Source organism: Crocodylus porosus, unplaced genomic scaffold, assembly GCF_001723895.1.
Source record: "Crocodylus porosus isolate Cpor-Errol unplaced genomic scaffold, CroPor_comp1, whole genome shotgun sequence".
NCBI classification, from domain to species: domain Eukaryota; kingdom Metazoa; phylum Chordata; order Crocodylia; family Crocodylidae; genus Crocodylus; species Crocodylus porosus.
In genome coordinates, this window is record NW_017728943.1 from 63207456 (window position 1) to 63227419 (window position 19964).

The 19964-nt window shown below is 39.9% G+C and overlaps 1 protein-coding gene across 1 annotated transcript in view; it reads right to left on the bottom strand.

The window, feature by feature from the left end:
* Nucleotides 1-114: 114 nt before the first annotated feature.
* PTPN14 (protein tyrosine phosphatase, non-receptor type 14) overlaps nt 115-19964 on the bottom strand; it is a 170589-nt gene continuing 150739 nt past the window's right edge. Inside the window, exons 16-19 of the mRNA XM_019549464.1 lie at nt 16036-16164; nt 14725-14959; nt 12244-12407; nt 115-6701 (exon numbers count right to left, since the gene is read on the bottom strand). Of these exons, the coding sequence (XP_019405009.1) occupies nt 6573-6701; nt 12244-12407; nt 14725-14959; nt 16036-16164 (657 nt within the window). The 3' untranslated portion in view covers nt 115-6572. The remainder of the gene's footprint in view (nt 6702-12243; nt 12408-14724; nt 14960-16035; nt 16165-19964) is intronic.

Genomic DNA, 19964 nt, shown 5'->3' on the forward strand with positions numbered 1-19964 from the left:
TTAGCCCTGTTAGGGCCTCAGGATCAGATATAAATCTCATTAGCTTCAGTTACAGAGTTGATGGGTGCAAGTATAAAACCCCAGTCATTACATAGGAAGGAAAACTAATGGATGTCCTTGGGAAAAATATTTATTGTATATTGTGAATATGAAGGATAGACAGTTTTTACCAAAAATAGCTTAGTGAGTTGAGACACTCTCACATTTGAAACAGCATATAGAAAACTATTTACATAAAGGCAGTGAAATATATGTTAAAAAAAAAAAGTTATTGCAGTCAATTAATGCTGAATAGAACTTTTTATAAAAAGAGAAGAGAAACAGTGCAAAAATACTGTCAAAAGTAATCAGTTTTATACACAAGATAAAACCGACAAGCATAAGCTTATGTACTGATATGAGTAATACATTAGAATATAAAATAGCATGCATAGATTTTTTTTAAAAAAAGGCTTTCAATAGTATAAAATGGATTTGCCATTCATCTCGAATTGAAAAGGGGAGGTGGAAATAACTCACCTCTCAACTGTCTACAAAAATGTGTATGTAGCAGGAAGCTGGAGATTGTTAAATCACCGTCATAGACTAAACTATAATGTACAGCGTTACAGAACAAACAACTGGAAACATCAAAATACTGAAGTAAAATAAAACAAAATCCAGTGATGTAAAACTAATTTAACATGTTATTTCATGTAACACAAGTCCCACACAATTATACATGAGCATATTACAGTCATCTGCATGTGTAAACTCTTTTCCTTTGTAAAATATCTGTAGTATGATACTTTACTAGTAGGAAAAATATTTTTCCATATGGAGCAACCTCAATGGGACAATAATCTCACAAATGATGTTTTGGATACTAATGGTTTGTTTTGGATAAAAGACTGGATAGCAGCAAGAAAACGGGTAGTTACAGAGAAAAATGGCAATCCTTATGTTCAAATCAATTCCTGCCCACCTGGCTCAAGTTAAAAATCCCACTGAGCTGACTAGCATTCTCACTTACATAGGAAGTACCAATCTGGGGCCCTGGATGAGGGATTATTTGCCCGGTGCAAAAACAATCAGCCTAAAAGTGCAACATCCTTTTTTAAAAAAAAACAACAGTTCTAGTAGTTCTGTGCCTTTCACCTGGTGCTTGACTTGCTCAGGACTGGCTCTCCTTTTTACTGTTAATTTCCCTTTCCTTTTTATTGGCATATTCCAACAATTCTTCTGCCTGTGAAACTCACTCACAGTTGGATGGGTGCTGGAAAGGCAAAACCTTTATATCCTTGGTTTACAGTGAAATATTGACTATCCAACAAGCATGTGAAAGCCTGGGAAATTTCAAAATTCTTTTAAATAGAGCATGTTACATTCACTGGACCTCTTTTTTGCTAGATTTAATATAGATTAAGCCTAGCAAAATCTACCTGGATTTAATATAAACAGTACCTACATATTATATATATATGCTATATATTTTTATATTTAAAATATATATATAAAAATATAATGTTTTTATTCATGCTCTGTCTGATTTACTACTCTACCTTGCAACCAAAGCTGAATGGAACTGCCTAAAAACCACCAGTATTAGAAAATACCTTAGAGACTCCATTTTCTCTTGTGTTTACAAAGAGACTGAGCATTTTTCTCAAACTATGGGCCTGTTTTTCTCGTTACATTTACATCTAAGCCTGTAATTCTCAAGCACCTCTTCTCAGACACAAGGCACTGTTTGGAAAGTGTCAGGTCTTAGCTTTCACTCTTTTGTCTAACTACAGAAGAATTGAGCAATTTTTCTATTGCACTGAACACCAAAAAACCACAACAGGTCACAATGTTTTTGACACTGGATTCCCATTTGAAAGCTCTGGATGTATCTTGTGAAACTGTGTTAGTATTTGCACATCAAGCCATGCTAAGAATGTATGGCACCCTTAAAAGGATTTCAAGGCATCCCAGGGTACTTAGTTGAGAATTGCTGGACTGAGCTAGACCATAATAGCAAAAGGATCCAATCCAGTGGGAACAAATTCTAGGTAAAGCCAAACACTGAAAGCTCCCGCTGATTTAGTAGAGGCTGTAGATCAGCGAGTGCCTCCAGTACAAAGTTACATTAGATTTAGCACAGAAACCTCAAGACTACTACTGGTACTGAATTCCCATTGAACCCTTAGGTGTATGTCAATGTGGATGAGACTCGCAATGCATCTTTACTATTAAGAGCATGCTCTTAACTCAGATTAACTAACTTAGTGTAAAACAGCACTGAACATAAGACAATATGACTTGCACAGCTGTTCCAAAGTAAAGCCTATATGAAAGCCTGGAACTGAATTCAAACAGCTAATGTCTGATCTTCAGTGCTATTTTAACTTCAGTTATGGCTAACTCAGGATAGACAACCCAAGTTAAGAATATACCTTCAAAATTGAAAAAAACCTGTCTGTTAAATGGCAGCATCACATTTAGACAAAAAATGGATGGATGGATGGAATGAAGGAAGGAAGCTATTAGGCCATGGATCTACAAGTCAGGGTTACTAGTCCACACAACATTCCTCTTGTAAAGTAGTAGGCATTGCTGGAGACAGCATAGGCCAACAGATTTAATGGGAACCAACATGAACTGGAAAAAACCTAAAGCTAAACCTAAACTGAGTCTCCCTTTTCTCTCACTTCTGTTTTTTTTTTTAATACAGACCAGATGTTAAAAATGGGAAAGAAATGAAAAGGACTGGTTCCTTTAAGTCTCATGCTTTCATTCCTGCTGTGACTAATGGAATTGGATAGAAAATATTTTTTCCTGTGCCTCCCTTAAGGTTAGGGAACATACTCCAAGGAACTTAGTTCTGATAAAGCTGCAGTACTTCAAAATCAGAAGGAGTATTTTTGCTTCTCTCAGTATAAAACCTTGACGTGTCTGTTTATAGTTGCAAATGGGGCTGAAAGAGGAAGCTCTAGAGATGTATAGCACTCCAGTCACCTAAGATGCTAACTGATCAGGCCAAGATAAAATACAGCGAGTCAGACGAGAGGAAAGTTAAAATTACCACGCTTCAATAAAAGGAAGGAAGTGAGTCACCTTAGACTCCATATATGATAGCAGCCATTTTAAGAGCACACTGAAAGTAGTTGTTTGTTACATGGCCTTTTACTTTGCTCATTAAAAGATGATGACTTAACTATAAGAGAATTTTTTATACCATTTTGTAATTTATATTTTTCTTAAGATACCTTTATGTTATGAGAAGCCATTTCACAATAAGTGCTTTTTTTTCTCCTAGTGGTTATTTGTGCTTTCTTCTGAAATAATATAGAACAGATCCAAAATACCCGTATAAATTTCGACCAGGGGAGCTGGATAATAAAAACAATGAGCAAGTTATTTTCCCTGTTGGTTTTCTACCTTTTAAATCCAAATGGAGCAATGGGACTTGACAGCTTCGAGTTCAAACTTAATTCATCATTAGGAAATTATTCAAAAAGCTATAAACTAGATAACTAATTTAATATACTTTGCTTCAAGGTTTACTCCTTGGCCTGTTTCCCAGATATAAAGCATCTCCGTAATTATCATGCAGATGCCACTGGAAAGACTTTAAATGGCTATTGCTAATTTAACAAGAGAGATGCTGGCATTGGCAGAAGATATTAGAGGAAGACTTAAGTGGACTGAAGAATCAACTGAATCTTAAGAGGAACATGATCAAGATATTTTAGCTAAGTATTTTTCTCTCTCCTAGCCACTCTGGTGGCATGGAATGAAAGCCTCACTCTTTAATCAATATTCTTTTCTCACTGTTTTGCCTTCATCCTGCAAAATCACCAAATGCCAGCTAGGAATGATAAAGACAACCTGTTTATATAAAACATTCCATCCCAGATTGGTAAAGGCATACAGGGACCCAACTCTCATTTATGTTAGTGGGACCTAAGCTAAATACCTTTAAGGTTCTGAATTTGAGGGCCAAACAAATGTAATCAGAGTCAAAGAAGAAAAGCTCCAATTTTGTTGCCAGAGAATTTAGGAGACTACTTTGGAAAAGCAGAAGTTACAGGTAACTATAATGAGGCTCAAGGTTCTAGGTTGATCCTGTTTAATACAATGTAGGCTTCTGGATTAGCATGGATGTTTCCAGGGTAAGATGTAAGGGGCATAACTCTAAAGTCACTTGGAGCCACTACATACACATCAGATTGAATTACTCCTGGAATAAGGTGAATGGAAGCTACATAGAGCAAATAAAACAGACAAGAGCAGCAATGAAGCGTGCCATTTCAGGGGAGAAAACCTAACGTTACAAACTGCCTGTGGTTTATACATTGTAGAAGCTCACTGCCAAAAAAAGGTACACAGCCAAGAGGTTGTTTAGAATTAAAGGTCACTTTTTCTATCCAAATCTGGTGGAAAAACAGACCCACCCAAATGTAATGCCAAGGAGCTATACCAGACCTTTCAAGATTTTCATTGACAAAAAGTTTCATGTTTAGCAAAAATTGAAGGCAAAAATTTAAGGGAAAAATTGAGATTGAAGATAAGTTGTAAGCCTGAATTCTCCCAGGTCTTTGTTTTAAGCAAAGCCTGCTTGGGGCCTGATCTTGCACTATTATCTGCACTTTAGGAACCCTTATACTCCTGAACCTTACACAGTATGAAATCAAAGCTGGATATAGAGCTGATAAAAGCAAATGCTGTTCTCCATTTGGCTTATTTTGTCCCTTTATCAAGTACTTTGACAACACAGAAGCTTTGGTTCCTTTGTTATTTGTAAAGTCCATATTAGCTGTACAATTATTCCCCCCACCCACAAATGCAGCTACTACTTGTGGACAGATGTAGAGAGGCACAGTAGAACCAAGATGGTTTATCTCAGAGTGGTTCGCAAGCCACTCAGTTCAGAGTTAGGTGCCAAATTAAGGACAACCTGCTAAACTGTAGCAGCAGTACTTCTCCCATCTGCTGAAACACAGCAAAAGATGAGCTATACCCCTGCCTGGCTGACTGAAGCAGCAGTGCCCTTTGAAGAAAAGCCACAGCAAGCAGCCAGAGCCCCTCAGAAGTCCTGCACAGCTGTCTGCTGTGGCTGTATATGCCCCTGGGTACTTTGTAACTTTGCAGGGGGTTAGTAACCTAACCTTGCAGAGAATCCGGGTTCTACTGTATCTGTTTCTCTTCTCCCATAAGGAGATGGAGAAAGTTAGACTCCATCTACATTTTTTATTCAGATTATAAAGCCTTTAGGGCAGGGATAGTGTTCCCTTTTTGTGCTTGTACAGTAGCTGGCACAGTGGGGCTCCTATCCCCACATTAAGATCTGTAGGTATTACTAGAATACAAATACTCACTACTAATGATAGGGGCAAAGAGAATCGCAATACAAATTGCAGTTTGAGTGGGCAAGTGGCCCGTGCAATTTAACGTAGGAAAAAAAGATTAAAAGGTAAGAAAATTAGAGCTGCAGTGCCCACGTGGGTGATGCTTGATATGATCATAAACTGCAAGGTGCTGACTGGGAAAAAATCTGAGGGCAGCAACACTCTAATTTAAAACCTCCAGGCTCATTATTTGGCAGTGATCAGGAAAGGAAACAGATGTAGTTGAGAGAGAAGTCATCACTTAAAAACTGAAAAAAAGTATTAGAAACAGACAACCTAAACAATGGCGGCAACGTGTACACAACGAGATGCCCAGACCGTAATGAGTTGCCTTGCTTGAGGAAAGTGAGCAGGATTTGACTGCACTATATGTGCCAACAATAAAAGCTTCAGTCATTAATGAGAACATATTTATTGCCTTGAATATTCTTGGGGTGCAAGCTGGCTGAAGTGCTTCTCTACTGCTCAATCCAAAGCCCAGTAAGTGTAATGGAAAGACTCTTGTTGACTTCAGGGTGCTTTTGCTTACGACTATTTGTCTACCATGGGACCACAGAATGGGGGATGCTAGAGGTCATGCTGCTTCTTGTCAAGTACTGTATTGCAATATTAATTCTTACCAAATTCATAAACTGTTGAGTGCCACAGAAGTCTACCCGATTACCCCACTTCTTGCTTTGCAGTTCTTCCAGTCACCTATTCAGGGATTCATGCTTTGATCACTCTGCATTTTAGGATTTTATCTGAAATCAAGTCTGACTATTGCAGAGTTTTAATTGACATTTATCAGGTTTTATTTTCATTGCAAAAGCCACATATCTGGCTCTTGCTGGGGAAAAAAAAAAACCTATTTCCTGAAGAACTGTTCATTTTATAAGCCATATAACACAAAGGCCAACAAACACCCTGAGAGAGGATAACCTACCCTATGGACATTTTACAATGCAGATCAGTCATAGTAAATGTGGTTCAAAAAGTCATCATACAGTTTCACAAGTTATTAAGAAATTCACAAGTTATTTCAAGAAAAATAAATTACTGTGTATAAAATAACTCACAGGACTCTTTAGTCAAGAACAAGGACTCCTTGCTTTTGAGGCAACTTGAGCAAGTACAATATATGCATACGATGCCAGAAGACATGCTGCTGAAGGAGTGCCCCTTGGCAAGAAGGTTCAGTCAGATCCACAATGCTGGAGGTTAAATGAGTCTGGAGTTCTGCAGGAACTGGATGAGCACTTGGTAGACAAACTTGTACTGAGCAATGGTCTGAATCATAAACATCCTTTGCTCCCTCAGTCGTCTCAGCATCACCGGAACATCCACTTTCTGTAAATTAAGGATGAAAAAAGGATATGAGGCGGTATGTTAATTACACCAAACACCACCACTAACCTCACGCAACCGAGCAGAAGGAAAAGAACACTTCGTTTATACTGAAATCACACCGCTTGTTTTGGTATTGTTTCCATATTACAGCAAGAAATATGGGTGTTATATAGGAAAGGTTTCCCAGGAAAGAGTGACCTCCTGGATCCTGGAGATTTCTTCCTAGACATTTAATTAAAGTAAATGGTTTTTGTCAAGTCACCTGACAAGTTATACATACATAAGGATATGGTGCCAAAGTGTAGTCTTTAGATAGTTTAAACTGAAATATCTTGGGTCAGCTTCTCTTTGCCAGTCAACGGACCTGTAGGCATTGCAGCTATATTGACACACTGCTTCAGTCAGCCCTTTTTCCAGGAGGGATGGCCATCACAGGAGACAAATCAAGAGTCCTGGAAACATGAGCTTCTGGGCCAAAACTGAAACGCTAGCAAATACATCTAGCATGACAATTCTGCAACTTTTGTTCCCTCTCAAGTCTCTGCGTTTCTTGCCAATGTCTGCAAGGCTCAGCAACCCGATGCTCAACAGATGTTCTGACCTTAACTGTCAGAACTAGGACATGAATCAGGACTTGGAAAACACAAAGGGGTATGCAAGGTGAAGCATTAGCTAAGATATATATTAGGCAATGCCACTTTATTATCAGCATTTAGAAAGCAACGGGAGGACAGAAAGCAACTAGGGGGACTTGTTACAACAGGCAGGTGAGGAGTAATTCAGAAGTCGTTCTGTTACAGTGCTCAACTTGCCGAGGCCCAAACGTGGCATGCAAAGCATGGCATGTCTCAGAACAAGGGAGGCAAAAGCAGTCAAGCGGCAAATGTAAAACATTGAAGGATTCACTTCTTTTGTGTAAATAACTCTTTTCATAACCTTAGTTGCATTATTTTTTCCCCCGATGTATAAAGAGTCAATGGGGGAAGAAACACCATGCTTGTGTGAAATTCTCAGATAATTTGGGGAGGGAGGGGGGAGAAGAACACCACCATGAGCAATAACCCCAAGGGTGAGGGATATCAGAAAGGTCTGCAGTCAGTCAGGGTTTCCAGCAACCCTTTTTTTCCAGGCTCCTTTAGAATACAGTTGTGTTGTCTCTTACATGCTGAAAAATGAACCTAAAGGACAACCCATATCATAAGATGGCACAAGCTAGAATCCAGCAAATTTGCTGGTTGAACTGGTTGAAAAAACAGAATTATTCTGAGCATGTCTACACTGACTCCATACAACTCTTCAGACTGGGACTAAAAAGTAAGTCCCACCCATTCTCTTGTCCTACTTGCTCCAAACTCAGAACTACAGCAGTGAGGACACTGGGGATCTCAAGATGAGCAGGAGAGAAGCGTGCCTACACATCCTCACTTGGAATGGTCCCAGTGGAAGGGCTGGACTTATTTTTCAGCAGCCTTAAGGGTGGTATGGAGCCTGGCTAGATATACTTAAGAGTGTCTTTAGCCACTAGTTCTGGTTCTGCCTTTAGTGACTTGAAGGATGTGGTTTCCATGCATTATGGCAGTGATTCTCAACCAGGTGCCGTGGCACTGTGGGGTGCTTTTGAGATCCTTTCAAGGGTGCCTCAACATGCGTCGCAGTGTTACCACTGAGATGTGCAAACATGATTCACAAGATAAACCCAGAGATTTCAAATAGAAATCTATAGTGTTAAAATCAGTCTGACCTGCTGTGGTCTTTATTCTCTACAACAGAAGAACTGCCCTATAATTTTTCTGTAGGCAAAAAACACAAAAACGAATTCCTGGCCTTTTCCAAGTGGTGTCCCAAGTCTATTGAAGGGTGCCTTGAGTCTGAAAAGGTTGAGAACCACTGTATTATGGGAACTGGTTCTAGAAAGTAAACATTAAAAAATTCGAAAGCCATGTCACACGTATTTCTGTGCACTTCTGTAAAATGATCAAGGTTCTTAATGTTAAAGTAAACACAGTTATGATCCTAATTTTTTAATGTAGCTAATTTTATGCCTTCTTATAAATAAGCCATTATGGAAGCAAGACTACAGCATGACAAAAATTCTGCTACAGAAGCAGAAGTTGATAATAGCAGAAGAGGACAGAAATGAAGAAAAAAGTTTAAACCATTTTTAAACCAGTGCAGATGAGAGTTTAAGCGTTTTTATTGGGTTTTATGCAGCCAAATCAAAGAATGCCTCAGCAAGGAGGCTGATGGTTAGCAAAGCAATTAGAGCATGCCAACCCAATCATTCAAAACTTGATCTTGCCTGACAAATAATGACAACAAAAATGCAGGCCAGTTTGGACCTGCATAACCAAGTTTTAATTACTATAGTTCAACATTTGATGGAATTTGTTGACTTCTACAAGACTAGTAAGATCTGGTGACTCTGTCCCTGTGTCATGGCTCAGGTTTTGATTAATCTGAGAGCTATTTGTATGGATGTGCATTAGTGTGTACTGGAAGACTAAACCTATTATGGACACCTAATGTATGAACATCTTAACTTATTAGTATTTAATCTTATAAGGAGGTACAACAGACCCCCTAATGTATCTCAGACTCCTAGGACTACCCATTTTATTCCATAAAAGGGGATTTCTTTCTATTCAAAATCAACTGCAATGTGTCTGTCAACAAGAGATTACTGGTTTTGTAAACCCCAGAAGCAGAAATCAAAAGGACTGCTTTTGTTTCAAGCTCTAGCAGGACTTCTACCAAGATGTTTAACTGCCCTATGCATCAGTTTCCTCATTTGTGAAATGGGGATACAATGGCTCACCTGCCTACAAGGCATGTTGTGAGGTACTGCTCATCTCATAAGACTGTAAAACACTATCAGAAGTTGCATTTTGGAGGATTAAATTACCAGCAGTTTGATTTCAGAGTAAACAGAAATACGTTGGCTTCAAGAACAAATACAGAAGTCAGGTCATTTACAACAGAAATATTTTGTATGTGAAAAAAAAGATGTTCTAGGTGTGACAGTCACTACAAACCATCCATCCTGATTCACCTGGAAACATATAGCTCAGCTGATCACAAAAACATAGAATAGAGAGCTGAAATATTCATCTGCTGTAAAACAATGTCCGGCTCTGGAGGGCTATCACCATAAAAGGAGAAAACTGGGCTTAAAAATATTATGAATTCTGGTAACATGTAAAAAGGAGAGTTTAGTTAGGGATAAAACAAGGGGGTCTCTCATTTTCATGAGCACTACACATCAACTCCCAGTGACTTTGCTGAACTTTCCTTGCTGAACATCCCTGATTTTTATGCTCTCCTTGATGTTCAGAAGTTCAGCATCATGCCAAACCATTCTTCACAGAAGAGGTGAAGCCAGAGGCATTCACAAGGTCACCAGAGGAGCTGCCAAGTTGTTATTTGATTTACGTATATCTATGTCTACAGTTCTGTTGGTGTGTGGAAGACGCTAGAGTGACGTGAAGTGCCTTTTGACCCCAATGGCTGCACATTTTCTTTCAGCAGCATTTTGACCCCATGCCTAGCCCAAGAGCAATGAATCAAAGCTCTACTTGACTCTCCCCCCTACATGGGAGTGTGGAGAAAACAGACTGAGGAGGGGTGGGGATGAAATGAGCATAAATAAATTAAAAAGGAACACTTTTAATTTGTGCTAAATTTACTGAGCCAAATTCATCGCTAGGCAAAGTCCATTGGAAGTCAAAAGAATTACATGCAGGCTGATTTAAGCCTTGTATCTCTAAATGATCACCGTATAACTATAGCGTGGTTATTCTGCAGTGCCACATAGACACCAATTCATTTCGTTTGCGGGCCAACAGTCATAAGCATTTTGAAAGAAATGGGAGGGTGGAGAAAGAGGCAGGCACATTATCAGATAAAAAGGAAAGGAAATTCAGCTGGTAATCATCCCTCCATGCTAACAGGCTCAAATTCTTGAGTGACAAGCAGTGTTTTAACTTTGTGCACGAACAAGGTTGCCCAATTGGTGGGCTGCATATGGCCCACAAAGGGTTAAAACCTGTGCTGCAATGCCTCCCCGCCCCCAGTAGCTCTCACTCAGAAGCTGGAGCCTTTCCATGACTAAAGGCTCTAAAGATAATACACAAAATAATTTCCACCCCTTAACATAACTGTTGCAGATTCTCTCTCCAATCCAGCAAACAGGCCAAATACACATTTGCTGTGGGGCACGGGTGACACCAAAATGGTACATCTATTTGCAGTCCCTGCAGCATACTTTTGTCATCATCATTTCTACCAAGAGATTTTAGTCTTCCAGTAATTCCTTTGATGTAGGAAGCCCCTTGGTTTCAATACCTGTTTTTCTCAGGTTGGCATTATACACTATATAGGCTGCATCCCCATGAGCTGGAATGTGCCGTTTGTGGCACCTCAAAGCCTTTTGAGGCACCGCAAAATGCACGTGGCACTTGTGATTCTGTTTGTCATGCTGCATATTTGCAGCGTGGCAGCAAAATCAGATACTGGGAAACCCCGCTACCTAAAAAACCCACAGCAAAAAAAAAACAGGATGGCACATGTGGCAGCAGTGTGCACTGCCAAAACTGGAGCCTAGCTGACCAGAGCCACACTGTGGCTGCTTGGGAGGCTCTGCATTCCTGGCTTGCCACTGCTGCAGCCCCAGGAGGCCTCCAGGACCCCAGGTAAGGTTGCTGAGCCCAGTCCAGGTGCTGGGCCCAGCCTCTCCTACCCCACCTGGGGCAATCTGCCACACACCAGAGCACGTGTGTAGGGGCATGCCCAGGGACAACTCACAGCAGCACATATATGTGCTACTGCGATTTGACCCCAAGGAAACAAATGTCCCACTTGTGGGGATGCATCCATATTGTTCTTCAGAAACTGGTGTTTTTGCTGGATCTTTCTCCACTGACACAGGATATAGCAGAACAAGCACTTGCATCTGAAACACTGACAACCCTTTGACATAGCTCAGCTTATGTGACAGATCTCATAATACTGGCTAGGGCCATCAGTTTTTCTTTGGATATTTTTCCTTTGTGCCCCTTCCCCCCACGTCTTTTTTTTTTCCAATTACAGCTGAGCTTTATTTCAGATTAGGCCCCAGAGACAGCAGCTCTCAGAGAGACACCCAAGAAAGAAGCTAGAAATCAATGGAGTCAGTCTAAACCCATCTGGAAAACAGTATTGCTTCTCTACCATCTCTGAGACTGGTCTTCTGCACAGCTCTATCTCCAGACTGATTAATTAAGACACAGGTATGGACATGTCATAATTTGAGACTTCACTTCTGCAGATGTGTCCTATTGTTCACAGGGCTATCCCAAAATAAATATAATAATAAAATAAATAACAGCCAAGACATACGACAAACCACAAAACGGGGGCGGGAAACAGCTGCATGCTATGCCTTGCTATACTACTGCAATGGGAAGACTAGGGATATCTTCCCCTTCTCCTAACTTCAGCCACAGGTGTAGTACAGAATCAGCCACTGGAAAATAAATAAATGTTTACAGAGAGGTAGTGTACTTACTTCATTATGTTCCAAGCAGCCAATCATCAGCTCTGTTAGGATAACTACCCCTGTCCTCCCTACACCTGCACTGCAGTGAACCACAATTGGTGGATTACAATTGTTGCTGCTGTCCAACACGCTGTTGGTATGGCGACGAACTGACTGTATCTCCTCCAAATAGGCTGTAAGATAAAATGCAAATTATGCTGTAAAAACCTACAAGGCTTCCTATACAAGTTGAAACATTTACGGGGAAGTCAGTTTTTTTTTTAAGTGATGATAATTTACAGTGTCTACAAGACACTAATTATTTGGCCACCGTGCAATGAGCAGCACTGAATCCAGCAAGTACCAGCTGGGCATCAATTACTACTTGGGAGTTTGGTTCTTTAAATTAAATAGTCTTTTAAAAAAATTAAATTCTCTTTTCCCCCTCCGTAAATCTCCAGGTCCCCAAAGCAGATGATTCTAGATGTTACTTACAGCAATTCCTACTATTAACAGGCTGGGATCAAAACAACAGCTAAGTCCCCTTGAAACAACTGCTTGTCAGAGCCAGTATCAGATGGGAAGTGAGCATCCATCTGCCTTTTTCTTGCTTCTCTTGTAGAATGACTGAGAACATCAACCAGATCTGTGTGTTTTATTTGGCTTTCAACAAGCATGGGGACTTTTTTTTTTTTGCACACATTCATATGTAGCTTTCTGTAATCATTGTCAAAATGTAGGGATCAAAAACAGTCATCTCGTCTAGCTCTAGCATGCTCAAATTTTTTCCCATTAAATTATACCTATATATATGTCATACATAGATAAATGTGTAGCATACCTATAGACTCAGATGCCTGGCTAAATACACAAGAACTACAGCAGAGGCAAGAAGTTATTTCGGGTGGAGGGCCACTTACTGAGTCAAGTTTGGCAAGCCATTGAGGGCCATATGACAGGCAGCCAGGGGCAGATAAATATTAAATTTTCTAAATTTTTTAGGGGCCCCGCGGGCCAAATCGAATGGCCTGGCAGGCCGCATTTGGCCTGAGTGCTGCATTTTGTCCACCCCTGAACTAGTCAGGTTCTTTGCTGAACCTCTCTCCAGGTTGTTCCAGCAGGAGCTGGATGAACCACACAAACAAAGCCCCTGGGACTGATTTGCCACTACACTGTGCAAACTTGGTGGAAAACAATTGCAATTCAGGAAGTTAGCATTTTATGACTACTTCGCACACATGGAAACAAGTTCATTCCATACAAGGCTGTGTTGCACTGTGCCCTCTCTTCAGGGAAAAGGGGACAGCTATGTTCTGACTACAAATATTTCAAGAGCTGTGGGGGGGGTGTTATAAGGGTGAAGTTGCACGTTACACTTAGACCACACTAAATCTGTGGAATGTTAAGCAGTGTTAAGGTTAGAACATGCTGTTTAATACTTAATACTATTTTCTCCCTGCACAGTTCTGACTTGCCATTAGAGGGCTGGTAAGCAGAAGGATGGCTAGGAGCCAGGACTCCTGAGATTCATCCCTGATTTGGAGGAGAGGGGGACCTGAGAGTAGTGCATCCTGGGATGCTAGAGGACTGCAAATGCTCTTTTTATCACTGTGGAGCAGACTCAAGTTACTCTAAACTGAGCTGGGTAGCATGAACCCAGAGCCGACCCTCCCCTGAAGTGGTGTAATCTAGAGATGCTCAGACGGCACTCAGCATGAGTTAACAAGCTTGGGTGGGATGCTTGGGTTTTAAGTATGGTCTAAGTGTAATATGTAACTTCACAAGAGGCACAGCATTAAAAACAAAGCAAAACACAACACAATAAGCAATTAGAAGCTTTTAGCAGTAGAGGAGGGTGTTGGGAGTTCAGGGCATGTATGGACTGAAAACTTTATTAATAATTTGTAGGATACCTTGGTACAGCTGACAATTCTGCTTGAGTAGTAATGCAATTAATTAAAAGCAGCGTGCAGTACTCAGCATGATTAGAGTAACATAACGTAGAATAATACATAAGTAACACACATTACTTACTGGGGCACTTCATTTTAATTGCTAATAAAGTAGTAAGGGACAGTATTAGATTAATACAAGTAACTACTGTGGCTGCATTTTCACAAAAACGAGAAAATTCCACCTCTCCCCATACCTTCCCCGCTACACCAATATAACACACCAAGCAGAGGAGGTACTGTGATAACTGCTCCTGACTAACAACTGGGCATATTCTACCATCTTCACTGCCCTATCTCTCCAGCTCCTGTGCTGACCTTTCTCTTATCCTGTTATGTCTGGTGTTGCAGGTTGTCAGCTCTGGAGCAGGGACTGTCATTTTCTATCTCTTTGTGTAATGCTTGTTGCAATGGAAGCCAACCTGGTTGAGATCTCCAGATGCTACCATAAGTATGCATGTTAAACAACAGCAGTAATTCTGGGGTACCCCATGTTTATAATCAGTGTAAATAGTTTTTAATCGACTGAAAAATGTGCACATTAAGTAGGGAATCTTACATAAAAAGCCTTGGACTTCTTCTGGACAACCATGATCTGGCCAGTCAGTATACTGCAGGTGCCATACTGTCCTCTCTTGCCCAGAAAGAAGATGCTTGACTTTTAGACCTGTAGTAGCATAGCAACCAGAATCTGTGCGGAACTTATTTGTCACCTTGAACTTCCCATAAGTGGCTGAGCTGTGCTTAGAGCCCAGTTTAGGCCAGTAACGATGACTCTTACTTCTTCCTCCCTCCTGAACCACAAATGGGAAAAAAAACCACAAAAAAACAAAATGATTAGACTTCTATTGTTACAATTACAAAATTCTCAAGAACTGAGTCCATAAGGCTACTTACACAGGTAAACCAAGTTCTACTTATCCTTGTTCACAACACAAAAACAAGAAGCAGTCCATGAAAGTGAATTAAATTAAATTTAAAGTCAACATTTTATAAAAGTTACAGTGTGGAATTCAGATTATCACTGAATCCAAGAGTGAAGAACTAGGAATTAAACATTTATAAAAAATAAACTAGATAAACTAAAATAAAGTGAGGCATGTATACACAGACCTCTGGCATAAGCCAACCACTGACTGCAACATGTTAGAAGGAATTTCTCCCTAGTGAAAGGTTATTCTGTAACTGTCTATTAAGAGGATTCTTCTCCAAATATCTGGGAATGGTCAGCATTAGACACAGGACTAGTGAGATCCCTGGTCTGATGTGATATGACAATCCTTACGTTCCCATACGGCAGCAGGCCACAAAGCTGAATGCAGTGTTTGTTAGCAACCTGTGCCAGTTCTTGTAACATAGCACATACTTCTTGGATTACAACAGAAATAACTGTTTTGCTTGGCAAACAAATAAAAAGATTTTTTAATGGACATTTCTACAGGAACAGCAGCTTCTGGTCTCCTTTCTGCCGATAAGAACGATGGTATGCAGAGCTGGCCTTGGATGGATAGAAAATGTGTGTCATTTTAACCAAGAGCAGTTCAGGGTTGTCAAATTCCAGTGGAAATCTCTCTGTTTTGTTTGGCAAATCAAAGTATTATTCCAACAAAACTAAAGCCTTACTGTTTTTTCTTTAAAAAAACAAAACAAAACAAAACAACTTTAATACATGCTGAACCTAATACTAGAGAGCTACAAATTTCTTTTTTGCAGCACTAGTTTATGTGCAGGCAAGTGTTCAGAGGGAAGAAAATGAGACAATAAAAGGTCTGCCGGGGGGGTCCCAACAACACTGATTATTGGACTGAGTAAGAGTGATTATGGTAGAGTTTCACATTCAGAAAGAAATGCTCTCAGCAATTGTACATACCTCTTCAGCTGTGACCATGGCTATAACATTCACCCCCTGTTCCCATACCATCTGCCAGAAGTCATGGCATGTGTGTGGCAAAGGTCCTTGTGTGGCTATGTAGTGCCATTCCTCTCCACCAACAGTAACCTGGGAATCGGAAAAAACATGGATAAGGCCAACCTTTTCTATGGCAGCTGTTAGTACTATTTTTTTAAATGTAAAAGACTGTAATAAAACCCTTTACTCCTAAGCTTTCACTGTACTCCACAATTTGGGATAAAATTATTATAATGATTATTGTAAATCAGCATAAGATATTAACCCTTCCAGGCTTTCAAGTGCTCTTCTTCTGCCATGAGTTAAAGGGCTTGGGCATTAAACAAAGGACTTCCCCAAGATTCTCCCAAATGACGTGTTAAATAGTTATCCACAGATGCAGCAGGGAACAAGGACCAGCAGTTTCAGTGAAACCACGATGTCATTTCCTGTTACCGCAGGAAAATCAATATAAAGCAGTGCGTGGCTCAGAAAGGTAAATGTATTTTTAAGGATCTGATTCAAAGTCCACTGAAAGCACCAGAAAGACGACTCTGACAAGTCTTAGTCTGAACTGTCCTAAGATTCTAACAGTTTTGATTCTGCCTTAATTTATAATGGAGAACAATTATTTCTAAAATGTCCTACTTTCATGTGGATCTCCTTTAAAGTTGCAGTTATACTCATCATACACCAGTCTGAAATATCTTTTGTTGGCCAGCTATGAAAGACAGAAATAGCATAGCAAGCTTTGTTTTGTTAGTTTACTCTTCTTTTATCAATGTGTGTTTTCAGGATGGTGGCTGCAGTCTGCTGTTCAGTATATATGGCACAATGAATGTTTTTTTCTAGTGTAAATTATGTAAATCCATACTCAGGCCTTTAACCAACACACAATTGACACAACAGATCTTGTAAAAAGATATTTCGTGTATTGCCCTGTAACAGAGTAGGCAATCTAAAATCAAAGTCCTGAAAAAAGACTTACATACCCTACATTGTATAATCATTCCAATGTATTGGTACATTATCTTGAAGCATTAAAAATCTTTGATTTTATATATAATTCACAACATTTTAGGTAAATTGTCTATTTTAAATATTTTATTAAGAACAAGACATCTTATAAAAGAACTCTAAAAAATCTTTATATTCAAATCATCAAATCACTTTAAAAATGGGAAAAATAAAAAATAGCATTTTATTAGTAATACTTGCTAAAACACATTTTAAACAACATTTTAGCAGATAAAAACAAGAATCGGATGAACCAATTACAGCAAGTTTTAACAACTATATATAAAAGCATACATAAGCAAAACCAGATCAAGATGTGCACGCATAAGCACACACACACGCACGCGCCCAGGACTGGAACCTTCTAATTCCAAGCTTTAGCTTGGAGCAAATTTTTATGACAAAGATATAAATCCCAGAGAAAGAGATTTATAATAGAAATGCTGACATAGTCATAAATATCAAGGGGCTGGCAGACAATGCTATAAGCAGCAATCAATAATTCTGACAAGAATAAGTAGGTACCATGTCTGAAGTACAGGGCTTCATATAAATTTTAGAGAAGTCAGGCAGTTTAGCTTTTACTACTGAAACAGCACTTAATTTGGAATGTTTGCCTTTTACAGCTAAATACTACACATTCATGGCATAGTTGTACAATTAGATTTCTGCTGCACTCAAAGGGTCCTTTCTTCCTTTTCAAATCTAGTTCTTGGTCTGTTTCCTATTCAGTAATATCCAACGCTTTCGTTTGAGCACGACAGGTAAAATCTGTGCGCCAGATCCAGGTAACTGCTGAACAGTCCTTGAAATCAACTGGCATTTCAGATGCTCAACATCTCCCTTGATCTGGTTCTGTACATATATGCATATCTTTATTCATATCTGGTTTTATTATTGGATTAAATCTGAACATGATATGGGACTGATCCAAAGCCTGCTGAAGTCAGTGGGAATCTTTTCTTTTCCTATTCACAGAAGCTTAGGGCTGGGAAGGGACCTTGTGAGATCATTGGGTCCAGCCCCTCTGCTCTGGGCAGGAAAGACTGTGGGGGTCAGATAACCCTAGCACACAGTGCACATCCAGAGTGATCTTTGGATTAGGGCCCTATGGCACAGCAACAACATGCATTTCTCTTTTAAAAAAAAAAAAATCAAATTTAATGATAGCTTTGTCTCTGTGTTCAAACTACAAGCTTAACAACCTGATAGCAGAGGAGCAATTGTAAGCAAGCAGAGAAGTGCTGACAACCCCACAGGGATTGCAGACTTGGTGGTAGGAGTCAGGATCCTCCAGGCATGGATCTTATCAGGAAGATATAGGAGTTTTCTGTCTGCTGACTTCTGGTCCAGCTATCAAGCCTCCTGGCACATGATATGAAAGAACCATAAATAGTGTGGAGGGAGAGCCATGCCTGGAATGCTTGCTGCATTCTGATGCCTCCACGGCAGGATCTCAGAAATGGAGTATTGGGCTGCAAACACACACTGTGCTGCTGAGGTAAATCTCACAGATGCGATTTCACCTTCTAAGCAAAAGAACATCTGCTTGGCTTCTGGAACCGCCACTTGGAGTGCAAGAAACAAAAAACTCTGGCAGGAGCCACGGCGATATACCAAAACATTAGTGCATATTTCTGCATGCTCTATAGCTCTCCAATGAGAGCATGTCCAATGCTGACACATAAGATGAAATGTGGACTCTTAAAACTGGCTGGGGAAAATTCTTTTCTGGCTGATACCACCTTATGGGCACAATTTATGCTGTTGGTATTTTTTTTTCCTCCCATAAAGTAGATGAAAAAAATTGGATTCAGTAATCCATCATTCTAGCAATGGCATATGATGCCAAAAAACAGTATCTGCTACCCACCAGGACTCTGGTTGAAAAGTGATAACCTGCCAGGATCCTAGTTTAGAAAGGTGTTTTTGAATCAACAGAGTTTAATATCGTAAATCATGACTAAAAAGGCCAGCTATTCTCTTTGAACGTAAAGGCTTTTATTCCTGGAAAGTGTAAATGAACAGAATATCTTGTTATGATAATTTAAATTAATTCATGTTCATTTTGTTTTTAGAATGGGAAAAGCAGGGAGCCCTGTCTTACCGCATGAGCCTCTGGCACGAACAGAGTACCAGTACTTCTCTTAGGACAAAGGGATTTGAAAAATTGTTTATTGGAAGTTGAGAAGATAAAAATGAGTTTGCACACACTGCAAGACAGCTGTCTGCTAATGCTGACCAGACAGCATGCTACCAAGGGGCACGCAGAGTGAGAATGTATGTACTGTACCTTCAGTGACTCTTTGCATGGATGACTCTAGAGCAGGGGTGGGCAAAATGCAGCCCAGGGGCCAGATACAGCCCATCAGGCCATTCCATTCAGCCCGCAGGACCTCTAAAAAATTTAGAAAATTAGTATTTATCTGCCCCTGGCTGCCTATCATGCGGCCCTCGATGGCTTGCCAAAACTCAGTAAGTGGCCCTCCTCCCCAAATAATTGCCTGCCCCTGCTCTAGAGTAAGTAGAGCAAAGCAAAGCTTTTTACAAAACACTTCTATTTATAACAGTGCAGGCTGAATGACATGTGGACCTTTCAAATTTTAGGGACCTGATTTACAACACTTCTTGCCTGCAGCTGCGCGCACAGAAAAAAAAAAAGAGTGCACTAATTAATATGACTGCACAAGCAATATCTGTGGATCCACCTGTAGACCTGCAATATCTGTGTGTGCACAAAGTGAATGCAGTTTTGCACACATTTTTAACCAGTGGAACTGTAACCCTAATTATTAATTACTTATAGGCTCGGCAGTGCTATGTTGGATAGCACTACAGAAGAAAGAGACTTGGGGGTCATCATTGACCACAAGATGAACATGAGCCTGCAATGC